Raw genomic sequence first — 19,358 nt, forward strand, 5'->3', positions numbered from 1 at the left:
TTCCTTTCCTTTCCTCCCTCCGTCCCTCCCTCCCATCCTCCCTCCTTCCTTCCTTCTTTCCTTCCTTCCTTCTTTCCTTCCTTCCTTCCTTCCTTCCTTCCTTCCTTCCTTCCTTCCTTCCTTCCTTCCTTCCTTCCTTCCTTCCTTCCTTCTTTCCTTCCTTCCTTCCTTCCTTCCTTCCTTCCTTCCTTCCTTCCTTCCTTCCTTCCCTCCTTCCCTCCCTCCTTCCTCCCTTCTTCCTTTCCTTCCTTCCTTCCCTCCCTCCCTTCCTCCCTCCTGTCCTCCTTCCTTCCTTCCTTCCTTCCTTCCTTCCTTCCTTCCTTCCTTCCTTCCTTCCTTCCTTCCTTCTTTCCTTCCTTCCTTCCTTCCTTCCTTCCTGCCTTCCTTCCTTCCTTCTTTCCTTCCTTCCTTCCTTCCTTCCTTCCTTCCTTCCTTCCTTCCTTCCTTCCTTCCTTCCTTCCTTCTTTCCTTCATTCCTTCCTTCCTTCCTTCCTTCCTTTCTCTTCCTGCCTGGGTTTGGAGGAAAGGGTGGGAGAGACCTGTAATTCAGGTTTCTCGGTCTGGAGTCAGGAAGCCCTGAATTCAAATCCTGCCCTGGATACTTACTAACTATGAGCAAATCATGCAACTTCTGTCTGCCTCCATTTCCTCGAGTTCATTTCATCTAGCACTACTTCCCAGGGCTGTTGGGAGGACTAAATGAAACCATACATCCACATACTACTAGTTATTATTATTGCCGCCATGTCTTCACCTATCATGTCAAGGGGGGTATTTATGATACATACCTCCCAAGGATGAATTTTTTTTGAGGTTTATTGAAACCCCAGCCCCAGATCCAAAGAAAAGGAAGGTTTTCTCTCAGAATATCAATTGTGGCAAGGCAGTCTGGCATAGGATCTTATAAAGAAAGAGGCAGCCTTTGAGCCATGCAGATGTGGGTTCAAATGCTGCCTGTAACAAGTACGAGCTGGGTGAAGCCAATATCTCAGTGCCCCAGGAAACTCTCTAAGACTGTGTCAGAGAAGGTTATAAGTTGAATTAATTGAAAGGAGTTTCCTCCTCATGCCAATGTACTCAAAACCATCTACCCCCCCCCCAGCAAGCAAACATGCAAGTGAGGGTCCATTCTTAGTCTGACTTGGAAGGGGGCCCAAAGCAGTCAGCTCTGCACTCTGCTATTCCACTACCAGGAGATCAAAGGCCATCCACAATGAACTGTTTACCATCTTATACGGAGGATTCAGGAGCCACCGTGGGCTGAACAAAATGGCAGATGTATCCAGTGTGTGCAAAGGGCATTCTGCTGGGCGCTGCCTAAGCCTATTTGTTGAGTCTTGTTCAGAAGAGCCCGTTTTCTTGGGGTTACCTTCTCAGCCCAGCCGAGCATCAGACTGGACCCATGACCCTGCCTACTTCCCTCCCCTTTTCCCAAAGCACTAGTGGATTCTGGGAAACGTTCCAGGGAGGGGCTCCAGCAGAGATTTTGATGGAGATCAGAGTGAGAAAGGCATAGAGATCTCTGGCAGAGGCAACAGGATCTTCTCCCAAAGAACTCATTGGGCTTTATGAAGTGGTAATACCTCCTGGGAGTCAACGGTGCCATAGAGGACAGACAGGTGGGAGAGTCCTTATCCCTAGATGTCTACAGATGGGAAAAGTGAGGCTCAGTGTCAGGGTTGGGGTAGAGAACTGGGTCTCCATTTGTGACTATGATTATTTTGTGAAAGAGAAGCTACACATATCAACAAAATGGCCTCTCATACGTTGCTTTAGAGTTTCCAAACATTATCCTCTCTAGCTCCCTGTGAGGAAGGTGCCAGGAGTAATATTATCCCCATTTTATAGCTGAGGAAGTTGAGGCATGAGAAGCTCAGTGATGTGCTGATGAAAGAGCAGGAAGAGCTCAGCATTTTAATTTGGGTTTTTCCACTTATTACCTGTGTCCTTAGGCAACTCACAGGAAACCTCTGTGGGCCTCAGTTTCCTTCTCTGTAAAATGAGAAGCTAGGGCTGGATGACCTTAACGGCTCCTTCCAGCTCAGTATCTCAGATTCTCAGTACTCCAAGTATCTGGAGCAGGATTGGACATCTGGGCTCCGGGCTCCTGACCCCGTGCCTTCGCCAAGGTGCCACATGGCTCCTCACTCACCTCAGGCTCGATTTAAGCCTCAAGTGCCCGGAGGGAGCAGAGTCCGATGGTCTGGAGGCTCTGGCCTCCTCCTTACCTACCACCTTGACCTCCACGGTTCGGGTGAGGTTAAACATCCGGCCGTTCTCTGGGTAAGTCACTACACATGTGTAGTTGGCTGAATTGGAAGTGAGGACGTAGGTGAAGACGAGCTCCGGGCCATTCACGTCCACTTTATAATAGTTGTTCACGACTTCACAAATCTGGAAGTCAGGAAAGAAGTTTAGCATCTTCGGTCTCGGTCAGAAAGCTCTAGGACACACCTACACACATCGATGCACAAATATGCACTCCAAGTACACGTTCACACTCATACACACACAGCAAGCAGAAGATGCAGGCCAGGAGGCCATGTTTGTCTGAGAAGGTTCCAGGGCCTCCTCCAGGCATCAGACACAACTTCGAGAAGGCCAGAAGGTACCAAGCTCTAGAACTCTCTTCCTGACAGAAATCCCCAGAGTGGGGCCCCCTCCTCCTCCCACATCATCTAGACCTTGCTCATTCCAGGAACACACCGATGTCCTGCTGCCTACTCCACGATTCTCACCCCCACAATATGTGGTCCACACAGGAACAATGCCAAGTTTTGAAATAGCCTCTGAAGGAAGTTGGCCACCAGGTTCCCTGCTCTCTGGAGGCAGCCAACCTGAGGCTACCCTGAAGCTTGTCCCTGGAACTCAGGAAGGTCAGGCTCATGGGCGAAGCCCACCACTTACTAAAGGTTTGAATGCCAAGCCCATGATGAGGGAAGGGCTCAATGTCAAGCCAATACACCCAGGGTTCTAGTGCCAAGCCCACCACTCCCTAAGGGCTCTGGTGCCAAGCTCATCATTCCCTCACTGGCTACTGGAACTTTGGTGCTCTTGGTCCTTACCGGAATTTCGGTTTCCCCATCTCTAGAGGAGGATGGTGGATGGGATGTTGGATTTGGAGTCCTCAGAGCAGCATCTGAATCCTGACTTTTACTGTCTGTGTAGCTTTGGGTCCTGGACCTCAGTCTACTCTGGAAATGAAATGGTCAGACAAGTTTAGAGCCAGGATCCTATGAACTCCAAGGGACATGCTCTACCTCTGATATTTCCTTTCTAGGCCTCAGTTTCTTCTTCTGTATAGGGGGTAGGTTTAGAGGGAAAATAAATTCTCTCAAAGCTTAGAACGTACAAGTCCTCATGTGAACAAGTTCTTATAGTAGGTTTCCTCTGTTTGTTTCTAAAACTTGACTGCTATTTCCCTAAAGACTTACATTTTGAGACAAAACAAAGCAACACAAACATGTTAGGAAACAGGACTTCTCTACCCTGGCATGTCTCTGACAACCATTTCTAGAGCTACTTTCTACCTTTATGACCTGGGAGAAGTTGCTTAACTTTTCTGGGTCTCAGTTTCCACCACTGTAAAATAAGGAACCGTGACTAGGTTGTCTCTAAGGTCCCTTCTAGCTTCCAATTCATAATCCCTGCCACTAAGGACAAGTCGGTGGATCATCAGAAATCAACCAGCCAGGTGACTCTCCTGTCACCAGCAGGAACAAATGTTTTCATGGCTAAGCCCCCCCCCCCCCCAGCAGACAGATTTGAAGCTTAATCCTACTTTTACAACAACAAACAAGATGGCGGCACCACTGGTGCCTGTCTAATCTCCAGGTGTGTGCTCCTCTCCAGAGATTCCTGTAAATGCCCCAAGTTCAAGACTTCCACATCATGAGCATTTATGAAATGAAGGGCAAGATTTTGTTTCGATGCAAGCTGAATTCTTTCGAGTCATCAGGTTGTAAGTCCAGAACCTCCATGGAGGCAAGTGCCATGAACGTGGTTGAAGGAACATTGAACTCGGAAAGCTTGGGGCGCATCCTACGTGTCCTGTACTAGCTGTGTGACTTCAGGTCAGTCCCTTTTCTTTTTACAGTCTCAGCTTCCTCAGCAGGAAGAGGACGGAGCAAGGCTCTGGCACCTGCTGGGTAGGTCCCTTCTAGGTGGGCCATTCTGGGAATACTGGCTACTGTGAACTGAAAGTGCATCTTTCCCACACAAAGCTCAAGCCCCAACTCAGACAGCAAATTCTTTGACCCTATATCTCTGCTCTGTGGGAAGAGACAGAAGGTATTTGTGCCACCCATTTCACAGTTGGAGAAAATGAGAGCCCCCCAAATTAGAAAGATGTGCTGGAAATCTTGCTAGCCAATTAGTCAATGAATCAACAAAGGCCTCTATGTCAGGCACCAGACAAAATGCAGGGAATACAAAGACAAAAGGTTTCTACCCTCAAGGAATTTATATTCTGCTGGTTACATTCCAGAAAGGGAACGCAGATTTATATTCCGATGATATGTTGTTGTTTTTCTTCTGGTTTCCTTTTTGATCATACATTTCAGTCATGTCCAACTCTTTGTGGCCCTATTTGGGGTTTTCTTGGCAAAGATCCTGGAGTGGTTGCCATTTCCTTCTCCAGCTCATTTTATAGAGGAGGAACTGAGGCAAAAAGAGTTAAATAACTTGGCTAGGGTTTTATAGCTACAAGTGCCTGAGGCTGGATTTGAACTCAGATCTTCCAGACTCCAGACTCTATCCACAGAGACATCTAGCTTCTTCTCTTGGCCTAATCTTTAGCTCATAAGAGCAAAGCAATTATGGAGAATCAGCTACATGTAAGACTATCTCTAAATCGTGGCCATGGATGGTATCAATAATGGCCGAAGCATTTCTCCTGTCCTTTTCTTTCCCCCATTCATGTGGCTGACCCTCAATTTCAGTCCTTCATCTTCTCCCTCTTGAATTATTACAATAGGCTTTTAATTGATCTCACTGGCCTGGGCCTCTCTGAATTCCAAGCCATCCTCCCCGTGGCTGCCATAGTGATTTGTCTAAAGCGTAACTCTAACCCTAGTCAATAAATTCCACTGGCTCCCTGTTCCCGTTGGCTCCTCTATAAACTTCTGTTGGGCATTTAAAGCCCTTCATGATTCAGCCGCAACTTACCTCTTCAGCTAAATCAATGAATGATTCAATTACCCAACTACTATGTACTAAGTTCCTGATCAGGGCCAGCCACTAGTTTCTAGGAGAGGAAATCCATGGAATGAAAAAATGTCTACTTGCCAAGAGCTCACATCTATTGGCGAGACAGCACTTAGAACTAGATAGATGATACATTGCATGTGAGCGTGCAGATACCTATACAAAGTATCTGAGGTAATGGCACAGGAGTTAGTGGAGGAGTCTTTGGGACGACCAACTAAAAAGAGGCTTCACGGGGAGTAGACAATCCATGAGCCTCAGCACTTTTTTTTTTTAAATGCTCAACTTCCATCTTAGAATCAATATTGTGTGTTGGTTCTAAGGTGGAAGAGAAGTAAGGGCTAGGTCATGGGAGTCAAGTGACTTGTCCAGGGTCACACAGCTGGGAAATGTCTGAGGTTATATTTGAACCCAGGACCCTGGTTCTCCATCCACTGAGCTACCCAGCTGCCTCTTCATGAGTCTAGTCTTAAGAGAAGTAAAGGATTCTCTGGAGAAGCATCCGGGAGGGAGGGAGCGAGGGCATTCCAGGCATGAGGGCTAACAAGCACAGAGGCACAAGAACAGAAGAATTCTAGTGTGTGAGGAGCAAAGATCGATTTTGCAAGACTGACAAATGGGAGAAGGGATGCCACATGGGAAAGTGCAATAAGCAGCTGGGGCCAGGCTCCGAAGGCACTTACATTTATCTGGGTCCCAGAGCCGGTGGGGATATTGGTCGTGTGCTTAAGGACATTCGCTTTGGCTTCTCTGTGACAGGTGGACTGTGGTGGGAAGAAATGGGAGGCAAGAAGTCCAGTTGTAAGAGACTGTCGCAATAGTCTGGGCTAGAGATGATGAGGTCTGAGCAGCCAGGAAACTAGAAGAAAAAAGAAGCCTGGCTCTGCAGTCACAATGAGGGTCCAAATCCTGCTTTTTCACTGAATACATTTAGGACCTTGGCCAAGTGATTTGATCCTTCTATGCCTCAGTTTTCTCATCTGTTAAATGAAGGGCTTAGACTAGACGTCTCTTCCAGCTCTAGGTCTGTGATACGACCATCTCAAGGAGGTGGCTAAGAGTCCAGTGAGAAGGAACCAAATAGTCATAAGAGGGAGTATTCATGGAGTACTTTAAAGTTTGCAAAGAGCTTAGCAAATACGATCTCATTGAATCCCTATCAGAACTCTGGGAGGTAGGTAGGTAAGTACGTAGGTAGGTACTGTTATCATCTCCATTTTACAGATGAGAAAACTGAGGGAAAAGGGAAAGCAACTTGCTTGGGACCACAAAGCTAGTAAGTTCCTGAGTTTCAATAGAATTTGAACTCATATTCATGGCTCCAGAGCTTGAGGCTAGAGCCACCTGGAGACCTGGATGCGAGAGGTGCTATGGAGCCTATCTTCTGATCACATTCACTGGTCCCATCTGTGTTCTAGCCAGTGTGGTCTCCTGCCTGATTCCTACCTGTGACATGTCATCTTCTATATCTTTGCCTTTGTCCAGGCTGTGTCCCATGTCTATTGTGCCTTCCTTTCTCTCCTCCATTTCCCAGCATCTCAGTCTTCCTTAAAAGGAGGACTCCTGCCAGAGGCCTTTTGGGTCCCCCCATCTCATCCCTGTAGTCATGTTGTACATAGTTTACTCTTTTAGTATATGCTATCAGGCTAGTAAGAGAACATAAGCCTTGCAAGGACAAGGGAGAAGTCATCTTCACTGCCTGTCTCCAGGGCTTCTCTTGGTGCCCTGGTCTTGGGTGGTACCCAATGAGTGCTGGCTGAATTCAGTCTGATTGTTTTGTATGGCCTTGACAATGGAGGTGATGTGATCATTATGAGCAACGAAGACATGGAAAATGCCACTTGGAGGAGACAATGGCAACCACTGGACTTGCCACGCTCACCAATGCCTGGGCTCTGCTCTGAGCTCCCATCCCAAGCAGGGCTGGCCGTCAAGCCGATGGCCTTATGGAAGGACAGGAAGGGTGCCCATGAGCTCGTAGGTTTTCTTGGAAAAATGTCTCCTTGACAACTCGATTCCTTTGAACCAATTAGGGGAGTTTCAAGCTTCAGTGCTACCATTCTTCAAGCATCTGTGGTTTCATCGTGGTGGGAGCTGCCTCTGTTAATACAGTCTGGAACTCCTCTATGATTTAAGTCTTCATGCATTGCTGAGGCTGAAAAATTCATCACCAGGTAGCCAGGCTGGCAGTGGGCAGGGCTAATACTTCCCAATCTGCCACGGAATCCATACTTGATGCCTTGGCAGACAGTGGGCCTTGGTGCAAATAGTAGCCCAGTCACCAAGGTGGGGTGACAGAATGGATGGCCTCCAAAGTCCCTTCCAGCTCTTTCAATATGGAACCCTAGGGTAGGGCATATTGGCACATCCATCCTTCACGAGTCCACCACCAACTCCATGCCAGGTAGAGGCACTGATTATGCCCTCCTTAGTGCCAATGATGATGTCTATACAGTGTAGCATTATTTGAACTCACACAGCGTACTTCCATTGGGCTGGAACCAATGACCACATTTGAAATATGCAAATAGTGTATTCTTAAATATGTGCAACTACCTCAGGAGACTCATTATTCACATTAATGGGGACCTGGCTAATTCACTTAGAGATACTTTGGTCTGCCTTTTAAAATGGAGGCCCATTAAAAAGAAGGATTCTTTCTCCCTCTGTCTTTGTATCACAAACATCTGGTAGAGTGTGTCTATTAGAATGGGCAGCTGGGTGGTGCAATGGATACCGTGCTGAGCCTGGAGTCAGAAAGATGCATCTTCCTGATCTCAGACAGTTATCAGCCATGTGACACTGGGCAAGTCACTTCGCTTTGTTGACCTCAGTTTCCTCATCTGTAAAACGAGCTGGAAAAGGAAATGGCAAACCATTCCAGTACCTTTGCCAAGAAAACCCCAAATGGAATGATGAAGAGTCACACAGAAGTGAAACAAATGAGCAACACCAAATGAGAAGATGCTCCCCTTCAGGACAAGGACTGTATCCCCCTAACACTTAGCACTAAGCACAGTGCTTGGCCCAGTATAAATACTTAATAATTTTTTGAAATTTATTTGTTTTGTTGGTGTTTTATTGATTGATAAGGACTTAACAGGGGGTCAGATTTCATAAACATCCCCAAATGATGTTCTATTGACTTTAAAATCTCCAAGGAGCCCACGCAGAGCAAAATGCCTGTCATCAGGGAAACGATTCATCAAAAAGGAATCCCAGGGAGATGATTCAGAGATTCAGAGCTTAGCCCTTCACCATGCCCTATCCTCTGCCTCAGTGGACCCCGATGTCCTGCATCCTGGTCATCCCAACCTGTTCTGCTGGCAGGGGTCATAGCCCCTCATCCCTGAAACTCGATTCTACCTGAAATTTAAGTTTTTCAGCTCATTTTTCTAGGGCACAATAGTTTCCATGGCAACAAACTACAGTGTCTAGTAAAAGAAAAGGAAAAAAAACATTGCAGGAGTTCACTTTGTAATTCAGAAGAAGAAAAAATGGAAGAAGGCAAAACAAATGAACAGGACAGAGAGCAGACAATGAGATAGGACAGAGAAGAGATTGGGGGGAAATGGGTCTGGCATTGTCAGGAAGGGCTGGCTAGAAAAAGTGGGAAGGCAAATCAACAGCCAACCCTAAACACTGCTGATGCTAACCGTGGGCATCCCTGGGGACCTCTCGCTTGTTTTCCTTCCTGCCAGCTTACTTGGCTTTTTGTTTTAATTTTTGATACATTTTCTTTTTGAAACATGCTTCCCAACAAATATTGTACAAAGTGCCTTCCCTGAAAGCATTTAGGCCAAACCACCCAAGATCCTGATTGCCACTGACAGCATGCATCACTCTCCATTTTGGTAATTTAGCCTTTGGTAGCCAAAAGGAAGGATAATCTTGACAGCCTGGTCTGAGGGGCTGACGGTGCTAAGATGAAATTTAATAAGGAGAAAGAAAAAGTTTTACCAATATTTGGGTTTAAAAAAGTCAATCTGGCTCATGTGAGATGACAAAATATAACTCTATCCACATGGCAGAAAAAAAGTGGGTGGGCATTAGTGAACTCTAAGCTCAAGGCAGGAAATGTTCATCAAAAAGTCTGCATGGTGGGATCAATGTTCCCACGCTAGGAAACAGATAGCAACACCTTTGGGATATGCTGCAAGCACCTTACAGGGAAGTCCTCGATAAGCTGGGGTCTCCAGAGTAGGATAGCCAGGATGAAGAAGGGTCTGAAGGTTGGATTCCCCAAAATGAGGCTGTTCGGCTTGGAGAAAATAAGACCGGGCGGCTGAGAGGGAGTCAGAAAGTCATGTTGAAGTGCTGGAAAGGTTGCCATGCAGAAGAGATTCATGTCACTCTGCTTAGATGCGGAAGTCAGATCCAAGAGCAAAGGGTAGAAAGTTAAAGAAACTGAGGCACATTTAGGACCAATGGAACAAAACCTTTCCTGACAATCAGAGCTGTCCAGAAGTGGAAGTGCCTCCAAGAAGTGGGTGGGCTCCAGCTCCCTGAGGAGTTTCTTCAGTTAGATGCTGGATAGGTAATCCCTCTTGGGTATACTGTAAAAGGAATTCTTGTTCAGATCCTTCTAATTGCAGGGATCTCTAATTAGGAATATCCCAATGATTGAATTTGTCATCATCATCTTTATGGTGACATCGTTACCTTGAGTTTTATTGACTTTTCCTATGGTCTTTCCAAGCAAATGTGCAGAGACAGTGATTTTTTTTTCCTCTTTGTGTCACTTCACTGACACCTTCCACAGTTTCTCCGAATTCTTCACAATTGCTGTTCATCATGGCAACATCCTTTTCAAGTAATTATTTCTAATTTGTTCCTATTTATTTTTTCCTTTAAATCTCAATGGCACAAAAGCCAGTCATTTGGATGGTCCTGATCACATCACTGACAGGCAACAAGACAAAAGCATACTTCATGTTCATACTAAAGTCAAAGGCTCGCCAAACCACAGTCCAGGAGCCATATCTAGCCGGCCCATCGCCAGCTAAAAATGGCTTCATTCTATTAAACGGCTAGATTTGACTGATGGACTGTAGTTAATGACCCCTACTCTGAAAGGAAATGCGGGGAGCAAGAGAGATACTAAGCCTAAAGAAGGAAATAAATCTGGGGGTTGGTACAACTGTCTTCAGTTATCTGAAGCGCTAAAAAGAGAAAGAAGGATTCACCTTAATTCTTCTTGCCCAAGAGATAACTAGGAACAATGGGGGACATTAAGGATAGAGATATTTTAGCTAGTATTCGGATTGGCTGCCAGAAGAGGGAACAGACTTGCTATGATTAATCTCAAAGTAAAAACTGGAAGTAGACTTTCTAACAATCCTATAAATATGGAAATCCTCATTCACTTAGGCTGTGAGGTTCCTTCCAAGCCAGTTTCCATTCTTCTATGAGGATCTTCTTCATAGAAGCATGAGTTCAAGAGAAGAAGGAGGTATTCCCATAATGCCTTGTTAATTTTTTAAACCCTTAAAAATTCTGTCTTAGAATCAATATTATGTATTGGTTCCAACGCAGAAAAGTGTAAAGGGTTAGGAGATGGGGGTTAAGTGACTTGCCACACAGGAAGTGCCTGAGGTCAGATTTGAACCTGGGACCTCCCATCTCTAGACCTGGTTTTCAATCCACTGATCCACCTGGCTGCTCCCTCCCCACCCCACCAATGCCTCTTTTAAACTAATCTGAAAATAGCAAACTTCACCCTGATTTGACAAACAATTTCAACTCCCCAAAGAGGACCCTAAGGTTTGCCATAAAGCTATTGTCACGACTCCAGAGAATGGGATAAATTGTCTAAATTGAGAGAACACAGTGAGATGAAAGAGGAACGTGAACCTCAATCATGGGCCTGAGAGAACAAAATTGAAATGAAGAGTTAAAAGAAGAAAGAAAAATGTATCCTGCAGACCTTGTAATAAATTGTCGCCATTTCCCAAGAACATATGCAGGGCCCATAAAAGGGGTCAAAGTCGAGTGCCTTCTCAGCAAAGTGCCATCCTGATGGCTTGCTGATGGCCATAAAAGGCAAAGCTGCCCCCATTTTCCTGGAGGGGATGCTGAACACTGTACCCTCCAGTCAGATTAATTTCACTGTACAAGTTACAGGCGGAGGTAATATACCATTTTTAATGGCCAGACCAGGCAACGGGCTGACCTGCCTTCTGCAAATTGATTTCCATTGGGCTTTGTGTTTCACTCTAATTGATTGTGTGGGGCACACAGCAGCAGCAGCAGCACTCCTGCTCTTGCAATGCCAGTGAAGCCACCCAAAGAAGCCAACCTTTGAATGACAGGGGAAGGGGGCAGGGCAACAACTATCACGACCATTCTGTATATCTCAAATGGCCAGGAGAAGCAGCCCAAGCCAAGACCCCAGGAGCCCAACGGCCATAGCTTAGAACACAGGATGTGGAGTGAGAGACCCTGCCACAGACAGAGAGCACGATCCCCTCTGGAACTTAGTAAACCATCCTCAACAATACCGATGAATACTAGTTATTATTGGCCAAGTGCTCCCACTTTCTCCAAGTCTTTGCCTATGTTATCTCATTTGAACCTTACCATAGTTCTGGGAGGTGGGGGTTATTGTTGTTCAGTTGTTTTCAGCTGCATCCTACACTTCATGACCCCATTGGAGGTTTTCTTGGCAAGGATACCAGAGTGTTTGCCATTTTCCTTCTCTCTGCATCATTTTATAGATGAGGAAACTGAGGCAAACAGGATGAAGTGACAATCTAGCGTCTGATGCTGGATTTGAACTGAGGAAGATGAGTCTTCCTCACTCTAGGGCCAGCAGTTTATCCACTGTGCCATCTAGCTGCTCAGGAGTTATTATTATTCCCATTTTACAGATGCAAAAGTGAGATGATAAGAAGCAATAAGAGTTTGAGGAAGAATTCAAATTTATGTCTTCCCAAATGAAGCCCAGCACTCTCTACAGGTCACCCCCAATTGCCTTCAAAAATGAGTTTGGCCTGGTCCAACTAGGTGGTGAGGCTTTCTGACTTCAATGAGTCCGGTTCTTGGACACCAGAACTGGGAGACACGAAAAATATCAGATACTTGGCCTGAAGGGAAGACCACACAGATCTCCATCGAGTGCCTGCTCTGGTCTTTGTCATTTTCCTTAGGAAGTCTGGATTTAGGGGGCTCCCATAGAGGATACACCATTAAGCTAGAATGCAATCTGGAAATCAGCTAGTTCATCTCCCTCTTTCCCAGTGGACAAAATGAAGGCTTTGAGACAAGTAACTTTTCCAGAGTCCTACAATTTGTAGGCAGAAGAGCCGTGACTCAAAAGCTGCCTCTCCTCTGACTCCAAATACAATGTACTTTTCTCCCCAGGAAGGAAGGCATTTTCCCTTCGGTCAGTTTGGTCTTTTGGGTTAAGAGCAAAATTACATAAAGACATTTGCCAGTTTGGGGATTTGTGGATAAGAAATTGGGTTCTAAGGATGACAGCGTAGTGATTGTGAGCCTTCAAAACAGCCATTTCACTGTCACATGTCAAATGCATGAAGAAAATTAACCATCCCCCCTTCCGTGTTAGAGAGAGAATCCTGGGGCCTCTCAATTGCCTTTTTCTCTTCGCCTTTTCTTTGCGAGATAGAATATTATTTTTTCCCAATTACATGTAAAAAACATTTTCAGCATTCATCTTTTCATCTTGGTGAGTTCTAAAACATCCTCCTCCCTTGCTCTCCTCCCACTTCCCTGAGAACGTCAAGAATTTGATACAGTTTACACACGTGTAGTCACGAGAAAGATAACTGCATATTAGTCAAATTGAAAGAAACAGACCCCCGAAAAAGAAGAAAAAGGAAGTTGGTTCTTCAAGTATGCTTTGATCTGCTCTGGCTTCCCCTTTTTCTTGTAGGATGCAGTCCAGAATTTCTATTCCTCAGAATTTAAACACTATTTATTGGGTTGGTGACAAAATATCCTGAGATCAGCTGTGCCGATGCTGGGCAGGACAGTGGTCAGTTACCTGGAACCCTGTCTCCAAGGTGACAGCTCACTAAAGAGGGAATCTCTTGGATGAAACACAATACTTTTAGCTATTGGGACTTTCGGGCTCCTATTCTGTCTGGTGTGGGAAATCACTGGCCCTGAAAATGCAGAGCCTTCATTAAATGCCTGAATCATTTGTTTATAGAATAAATCTGGCACCATATTGGATTCCCAGGGCACACCAAAGAGGTCTGGGAGAGCGGAAGACATTGAAGGCCAGAATCAAAGACCACAAGATGCCTATCTGCCTCTAGTTGAGGCTTATTCTAGCACTCTGCTACAGGGAACAAGGCATAGTCAGAGGTCTTATGCACAATGAATAGCAGGCTGGACCTGGAGTAAGGAAGATCTGAGTCCAGATATGTTCTCAAGATATTTTAATAGCTATATGATCCTGAGCAAGTGCCTTAACCAACCTGCCTCAGTTTGTTCAACTGGGAATTGGGAAAATAATAACATCCACTTCCCAGTATTGCTGTGAGGATCAAATGAGCTATTTGTAAATGCCCTTAGTATACTACCAGGCACATAGTAGGTGGTTAATAAATGCTTATTTTCTCCTTCCTTCCTTCCATTAGTTCAGATATAAAATGAAATAGTAATGGAGCACAAGCATAAATGGAGCATTAATGTGACATATAGAACAACAAATATAGAGAATTCAGAGAATCATGGGAAGACATATGACTGGATGCAGACTAAAGTAAGGAGAACCCAGCATAGCCCCCAGTAGTGAGAGTGGGCCCCAATAAAATCAGAGCTATCAGCTAGCTTCCCCCCAGCATGAGAACTTTATCCAACCCTTTCACAAATACTGTTTGTCCTGCCAAGAAATGACGGGTGCAAGAATTCCATGAGAAGTTGTATTAGATGGTTACACACTGACAAGGTGAATTATCACCTATAGAAAACTCTGTTCAGAACCACTGAGGTCATCTAAGCCCATTGTCCTCTACCCTGTAAATCGTTACTGACCATTGTCCCTGCAAAAGGCTTACCAAATCCCTTAGCCTACATTGTTTCCTATAAAGTATGTACCCCAAATCATTAAACTTTGTAACTGCTCAGGAAGAGATGTTCTGTGTCTCTGTCAGCTCAGCCCTCCTGTAATCCCAGAATCCCTTTTCTCACCCACGAATGTTTGTCATTTCACAACAGACCAGGAAAACAAGATATATCCCATGACAAAATGCAATGGCAAGAATCCTATCAACAAATAGCACCTAATTCGGAATGGTCAAAGTAGCCCCAGGGAAGAGTGGAGAATAATCAGCCTCACTGTCTCCTTTGCTTACACCACTGGCTGTTCATGAATATGGCACATTGCAGAAAAGATCACACCTGGTGAATATGTTGGTTAGCAAAGCACTTGGCACGCAGTAGGTGCTTAATAAATGCTTGTTCACTTGATTTTGATTTCTTTTAAAATGAATATTTTTCTATAATGAATGCAAATGATATGAAAAAGAAAGGGAGCACCATTTTCTTTCTTTTAAATGAGGGAGCCAGTCTAGTTCATCTCTAGAGTCCCTCCCACTGTAGCGTTAGCCTAAAATCCATGGGATAGATCACGAGGAAACCTCCCTTTATGTGGGGTTAAGAAATGCCTGAGATGGCTGCCAGCGTGTTTCATCTCTTATGTCAACAGGTCCAGCCTCTGTTGTGTTGTCAGTTTGGGAAGACTATCAGGAGCATCATAACGTGTCTGAGCTTGGAGATACAATGAAGGGAGTTGCCTGAGAACCCGAGGAGTGGAAGGACTTCCCTGTGGCCACACAGCTACTAGAGCCAGGTATTCTGTGGAGAAGGAGGCCAAGAGTCCACGAGTCCAGCCAGACTGATGCCACGTGGCCCTCGTGCTGCCCTTTAGACACTGGAAAAGAAGCTCATGCTGTTCCCTACCAGAGCTGGCAGCTTGGGGAAGGAGTGGAGCCTCGGGTTCTGGGAGGTGGTGCTACTGCCATGCCCATTTTGTGGAGAAGGAACTGAGAGGGGAAAGGAGAAGCAGCATGTGGAGGGCCCTCCGGCTCTCTGCCTCTGGCTTCCAACGCCAGCGTTCCTCCCTCTGGGCTGTGATCTTTGACCATTCGGCTTCTTTCCACTGCATTGTTCTCACTGGGTATATCTGTTCTCCGGGTCCTCCTTACTTTAGTCTCCATAGAACCCCCCCATACACACACACACACACACACACACACACACACACACACACACACACACACGCCCACACACACAAACGCGCGCACACACACAAGCGCGCGCACGCACACACTGGCCCTGTGGGGCGTATCCACATGGAGAGATCCTTTTACGTTGGCAAAGTGTAGGACAGCCGTCAGTCACCCCACTTGTCCAGCCCCTAGTGAGCATCCACTTCCTCCTTCCTAACAGGCCCCCCAGGCGATTGCACAGGACAGCAAAGCTGGGCTGGGCCAAAGGCCAGCGGCTCGCTTACCATGTACCAAACGACCTTTGGCTGAACACTGGAAGGAAAGAATCCCTCTATGTTGGGACACCTGAGAGACTGCAGGGGTGTGCTCCATGTACATGTATTCTCTGGGCACCTTCATCCTGGAGCTGAAACAACTGCTTTTCTGAATCACTTCCAGCGGGAAGGCCACTTTGCTGCAGTACGTGGTGTTTCTGGAGGAGACAGAAAGAAGGAAGAAAGCGTTAGGTCAGTCTGGAGGGTGGCCAAGGGCAGGGGCGATCTGGACCTGCAGCTGGGACGGCTTCACCCTGCAGGGGATCACGCAGTAGGGTGCTTTCCTGAATCTCCGAGGCAGACAGACAGGTCCTCAGCAGAGCTGGAGTCCAGCTCCCGGGCGAACAGACATTCCCAAAGCAAATGGGCATGTCGAGCACTTGAAGTCCTCCGGCCAGGGGGAGCTCATCACCTCCTTAGCTGGCCCTCTGTCCTTTTGGAGAGCGCAGACTGGTAGAAAGAACGCTTTTCTTTTTCCTCAGAGCAGCCATAAATCTGCCTTCGGGGATATGTCAGTTCCATCTTCCACTGGACAGCCCTTTAAATCGTCAAAGGCTGGCCATCTTCTTGAGGCTGCTTCTGCTCCAGCTTAAAGACTGCTTCTGGCAACTGACCCTAATATGGTGGGACTGTCAATTCTCACCATCCTGGTGACATGTTTCTGAGTGCCGTTAGCTTATCAATAGCCTGCTTACAATGTGGCTCCCTGAGTGGCTCTCCAGGTTTGGTAGAAGGCGGGAAGGAAGGAAGGAAGGAAGGAAGGAAGGAAGGACGGAAGGAAGGAAGGAAGGAAGGAAGGAAGGAAGGAAGGAAGGAAGGAAGGAAGGAAGGAAGGAAGGAAGGAAGGAAGGTAAGAAGGAAGGAAGGAAGGAAGGAAGGAAGGACGGAAGGAAGGAAGGAAGGAAGGAAGGAAGGAAGGAAGGAAGGAAGGAAGGAAGGAAGGAAGGAAGGAAGGAAGGAAGGAAGGAAGGAAGGAAGGAAGGAAGGAAGGAAGGAAGGAAGGAAGGGAGGGAGGGAGGAGGGAAACAAGGAGGGAAGGAAGGAAGGAAGGATGGAAGGAAGGAAGGAAGGAAAGAAGGAAGGAAGGAAGGAAGGAAGGAAGGAAGGAAGGAAGGAAGGAAGGAAGGAAGGAAGAAGGGAGGGAGGGAGGGAGGGATGGACGGACGGATGGAAGGACGGAGGGAGAGAGGGAGGGAAGGAAGGAAGGAAAGAGGGAGGGAAGGAAGGAAGGAAGGAAGGAAGGAAGGAAGGAAGGAAGGAAGGAAGGAAGGAAGGAAGGAAGGTAAGAAGGAAGGAAGGAAGGAAGGAAGGAAGGAAGGAAGGAAGGAAGGAAGGAAGGAAGGAAGGAAGGAAGGAAGGAAGGAAGGAAGGAAGGAAGGAAGGAAGGAAGGAAGGAAGGAAGGTAAGAAGGAAGGAAGGAAGGAAGGAAGGAAGGAAGGACAGAAGGAAGGAAGGAAGGAAGGAAGGAAGGAAGGAAGGAAGGAAGGAAGGAAGGAAGGAAGGAAGGTAAGAAGGAAGGAAGGAAGGAAGGAAGGAAGGAAGGAAGGAAGGAAGGAAGGTAAGAAGGAAGGAAGGAAGGAAGGAAGGAAGGAAGGAAGGAAGGAAGGAAGGAAGGAAGGAAGGTAAGAAGGAAGGAAGGAAGGAAGGAAGGACGGAAGGAAGGAAGGAAGGAAGGAAGGAAGGAAGGAAGGAAGGAAGGAAGGAAGGAAGGAAGGAAGGAAGGAAGGAAGGAAGGAAGGAAGGAAGGAAGGAAGGATGGAAGGAAGGAAGGAAGGAAGGAAGGAAGGAAGGACGGAAGGAAGGAAGGAAGGAAGGAAGGAAGGAAGGAAGGAAGGAAGGAAGGAAGGATGGAAGGAAGGAAGGAAGGAAGGAAGGAAGGAAGGAAGGAAGGAAGGAAGGAAGGAAGGAAGGAAGGAAGGAAGGAAGGAAGGAAGGAAGGAAGGAAGGAAGGAAGGAAGGTAAGAAGGAAGGAAGGAAGGAAGGAAGGAAGGAAGGAAGGAAGGAAGGAAGGAAGGAAGGAAGGAAGGAAGGAAGGAAGGAAGGAAGGAAGGAAGGAAGGAAGGAAGGAAGGAAGGAAGGAAGGAAGGAAGGGAGGGAGGAGGGAAACAAGGAGGGAAGGAAGGAAGGAAGGATGGAAGGAAGGAAGGAAGGAAAGAAGGAAGGAAGGAAGGAAGGAAGGAAGGAAGGAAGGAAGGAAGGAAGGAAGGAAGGAAGGAAGGAAGGAAGGAAGGGAGGGAGGAGGGAAACAAGGAGGGAAGGAAGGAAGGAAGGATGGAAGGAAGGAAGGAAGGAAAGAAGGAAGGAAGGAAGGAAGGAAGGAAGGAAGGAAGGAAGGAAGGAAGGAAGGAAGGAAGGAAGGAAGGAAGGAAGGAAGGAAGGAAGGAAGGAAGGAAGGAAGGAAGGAAGGAAGGAAGGAAGGAAGGAAGGAAGGAAGGAAGGAAGGAAGGAAGGAAGGAAGGAAGGAAAGAAGGAAGGAAGGAAGGAAGGAAGGAAGGAAGGAAGGAAGGAAGGAAGGAAGGAAGGACAGAAGGAAGGAAGGAAGGAAGGAAGGAAGGAAGGAAGGAAGGAAGGAAGGAAGGAAGGAAGGAAGGAAGGAAGGAAGGAAGGAAGGAAGGAAGGAAGGAAGGAAGGAAGGAAGGAAGGAAGGAAGGAAGGAAGGAAGGAAGGAAGGAAGGTAAGAAGGAAGGAAGGAAGGAAGGAAGGACGGAAGGAAGGAAGGAAGGAAGGAAGGAAGGAAGGAAGGAAGGAAGGAAGGAAGGAAGGAAGGAAGGAAGGAAGGAAGGAAGGAAGGAAGGAAGGAAGGAAGGAAGGAAGGAAGGAAGGAAGGCCGTGCCCGGAGGAGGGAAACAAGGAAGGAAGGCCTGGCAGGAAGGCCGGACAGGAAGAACGAAGGCCGGACGGAAGGAAGGAAGGAAGGAAGGAAGGAAGAAGGAAGGAAGGAAGGAAGGTAGAAGGAAGGAAGGAAGGCGGTCCGTGTCCGTCCGTGCCGTCAGGAAGGAAGGAAGGAAGGAAGGAAGGAAGGAAGGAAGCCGGCCAGAAGGAAGGAAGGAAGGAAGGAAGGAAGGAAGGAGGATGGAAGGAAGGAAGGAAAGGAAGGAAGGAAGAAGGAAGGTCAGGAAGGAAGGAAGGCAGGAAGGAAGGAACGGAAGGCACCTCCCGCGTCCGGCCTCCGGCCGATCCGGCCTGGCAGGCGGAGAAGGAAGGAAGGAAGGAAGGAAGAAGGAAGGAGGAAGGAAGGAAGGAAGGAAGGAAGGAAGGAAGGAAGGAAGAAGGAAGGAAGGAAGGAACCTCCGGCCGGCCGGAAGGCAAGGAAGGAAGGAAGGAAGGAAGGAAGGAAGGAAGGCAGGAAGGCCGGAAGGAAGGACTGGAAGGACCGGCCGTGCCGGAAGGCTGTGTCTTCCGGCCTTTCCTGAGGAAGGAAGGAAGGAAGGAAGGAAGGAAGGAAGGAAGGAAGGAAGGAAGGAAGGAAGGAAGGAAGGAAGGAAGGAAGGAAGGAAGGAAGGAAGGAAGGAAGGAAGGAAGGAAGGAAGGAAGGAAGGAAAGGAGGTAGGCAGGGAGGGAAAGAGGGAGGGAGGGTGGCAGGGAGGCAGGGAGGGAGAGAGGGGGGAAGGAAAATTTCACAGACAAACTCAAGAGAGGC

The 19,358-nt window shown here is 47.1% G+C and overlaps 1 protein-coding gene across 1 annotated transcript in view; it reads right to left on the reverse strand.

Annotated features, from left to right (window-relative positions):
• The window catches only part of IL1RAP (interleukin 1 receptor accessory protein), a 155,392-nt gene that overhangs the window by 35,571 nt on the left and 100,463 nt on the right, over nucleotides 1-19,358 (reverse strand). Inside the window, 4 exon segments of the mRNA XM_007502459.2 lie at nucleotides 2,229-2,394; nucleotides 3,066-3,194; nucleotides 15,689-15,766; nucleotides 15,768-15,876. Coding sequence (XP_007502521.2) covers nucleotides 2,229-2,394; nucleotides 3,066-3,194; nucleotides 15,689-15,766; nucleotides 15,768-15,876 — 482 coding nt within the window.

The sequence above is a fragment of the Monodelphis domestica genome, chromosome 8 (genome assembly GCF_027887165.1).
Source record: "Monodelphis domestica isolate mMonDom1 chromosome 8, mMonDom1.pri, whole genome shotgun sequence".
Taxonomy (NCBI): domain Eukaryota; kingdom Metazoa; phylum Chordata; class Mammalia; order Didelphimorphia; family Didelphidae; genus Monodelphis; species Monodelphis domestica.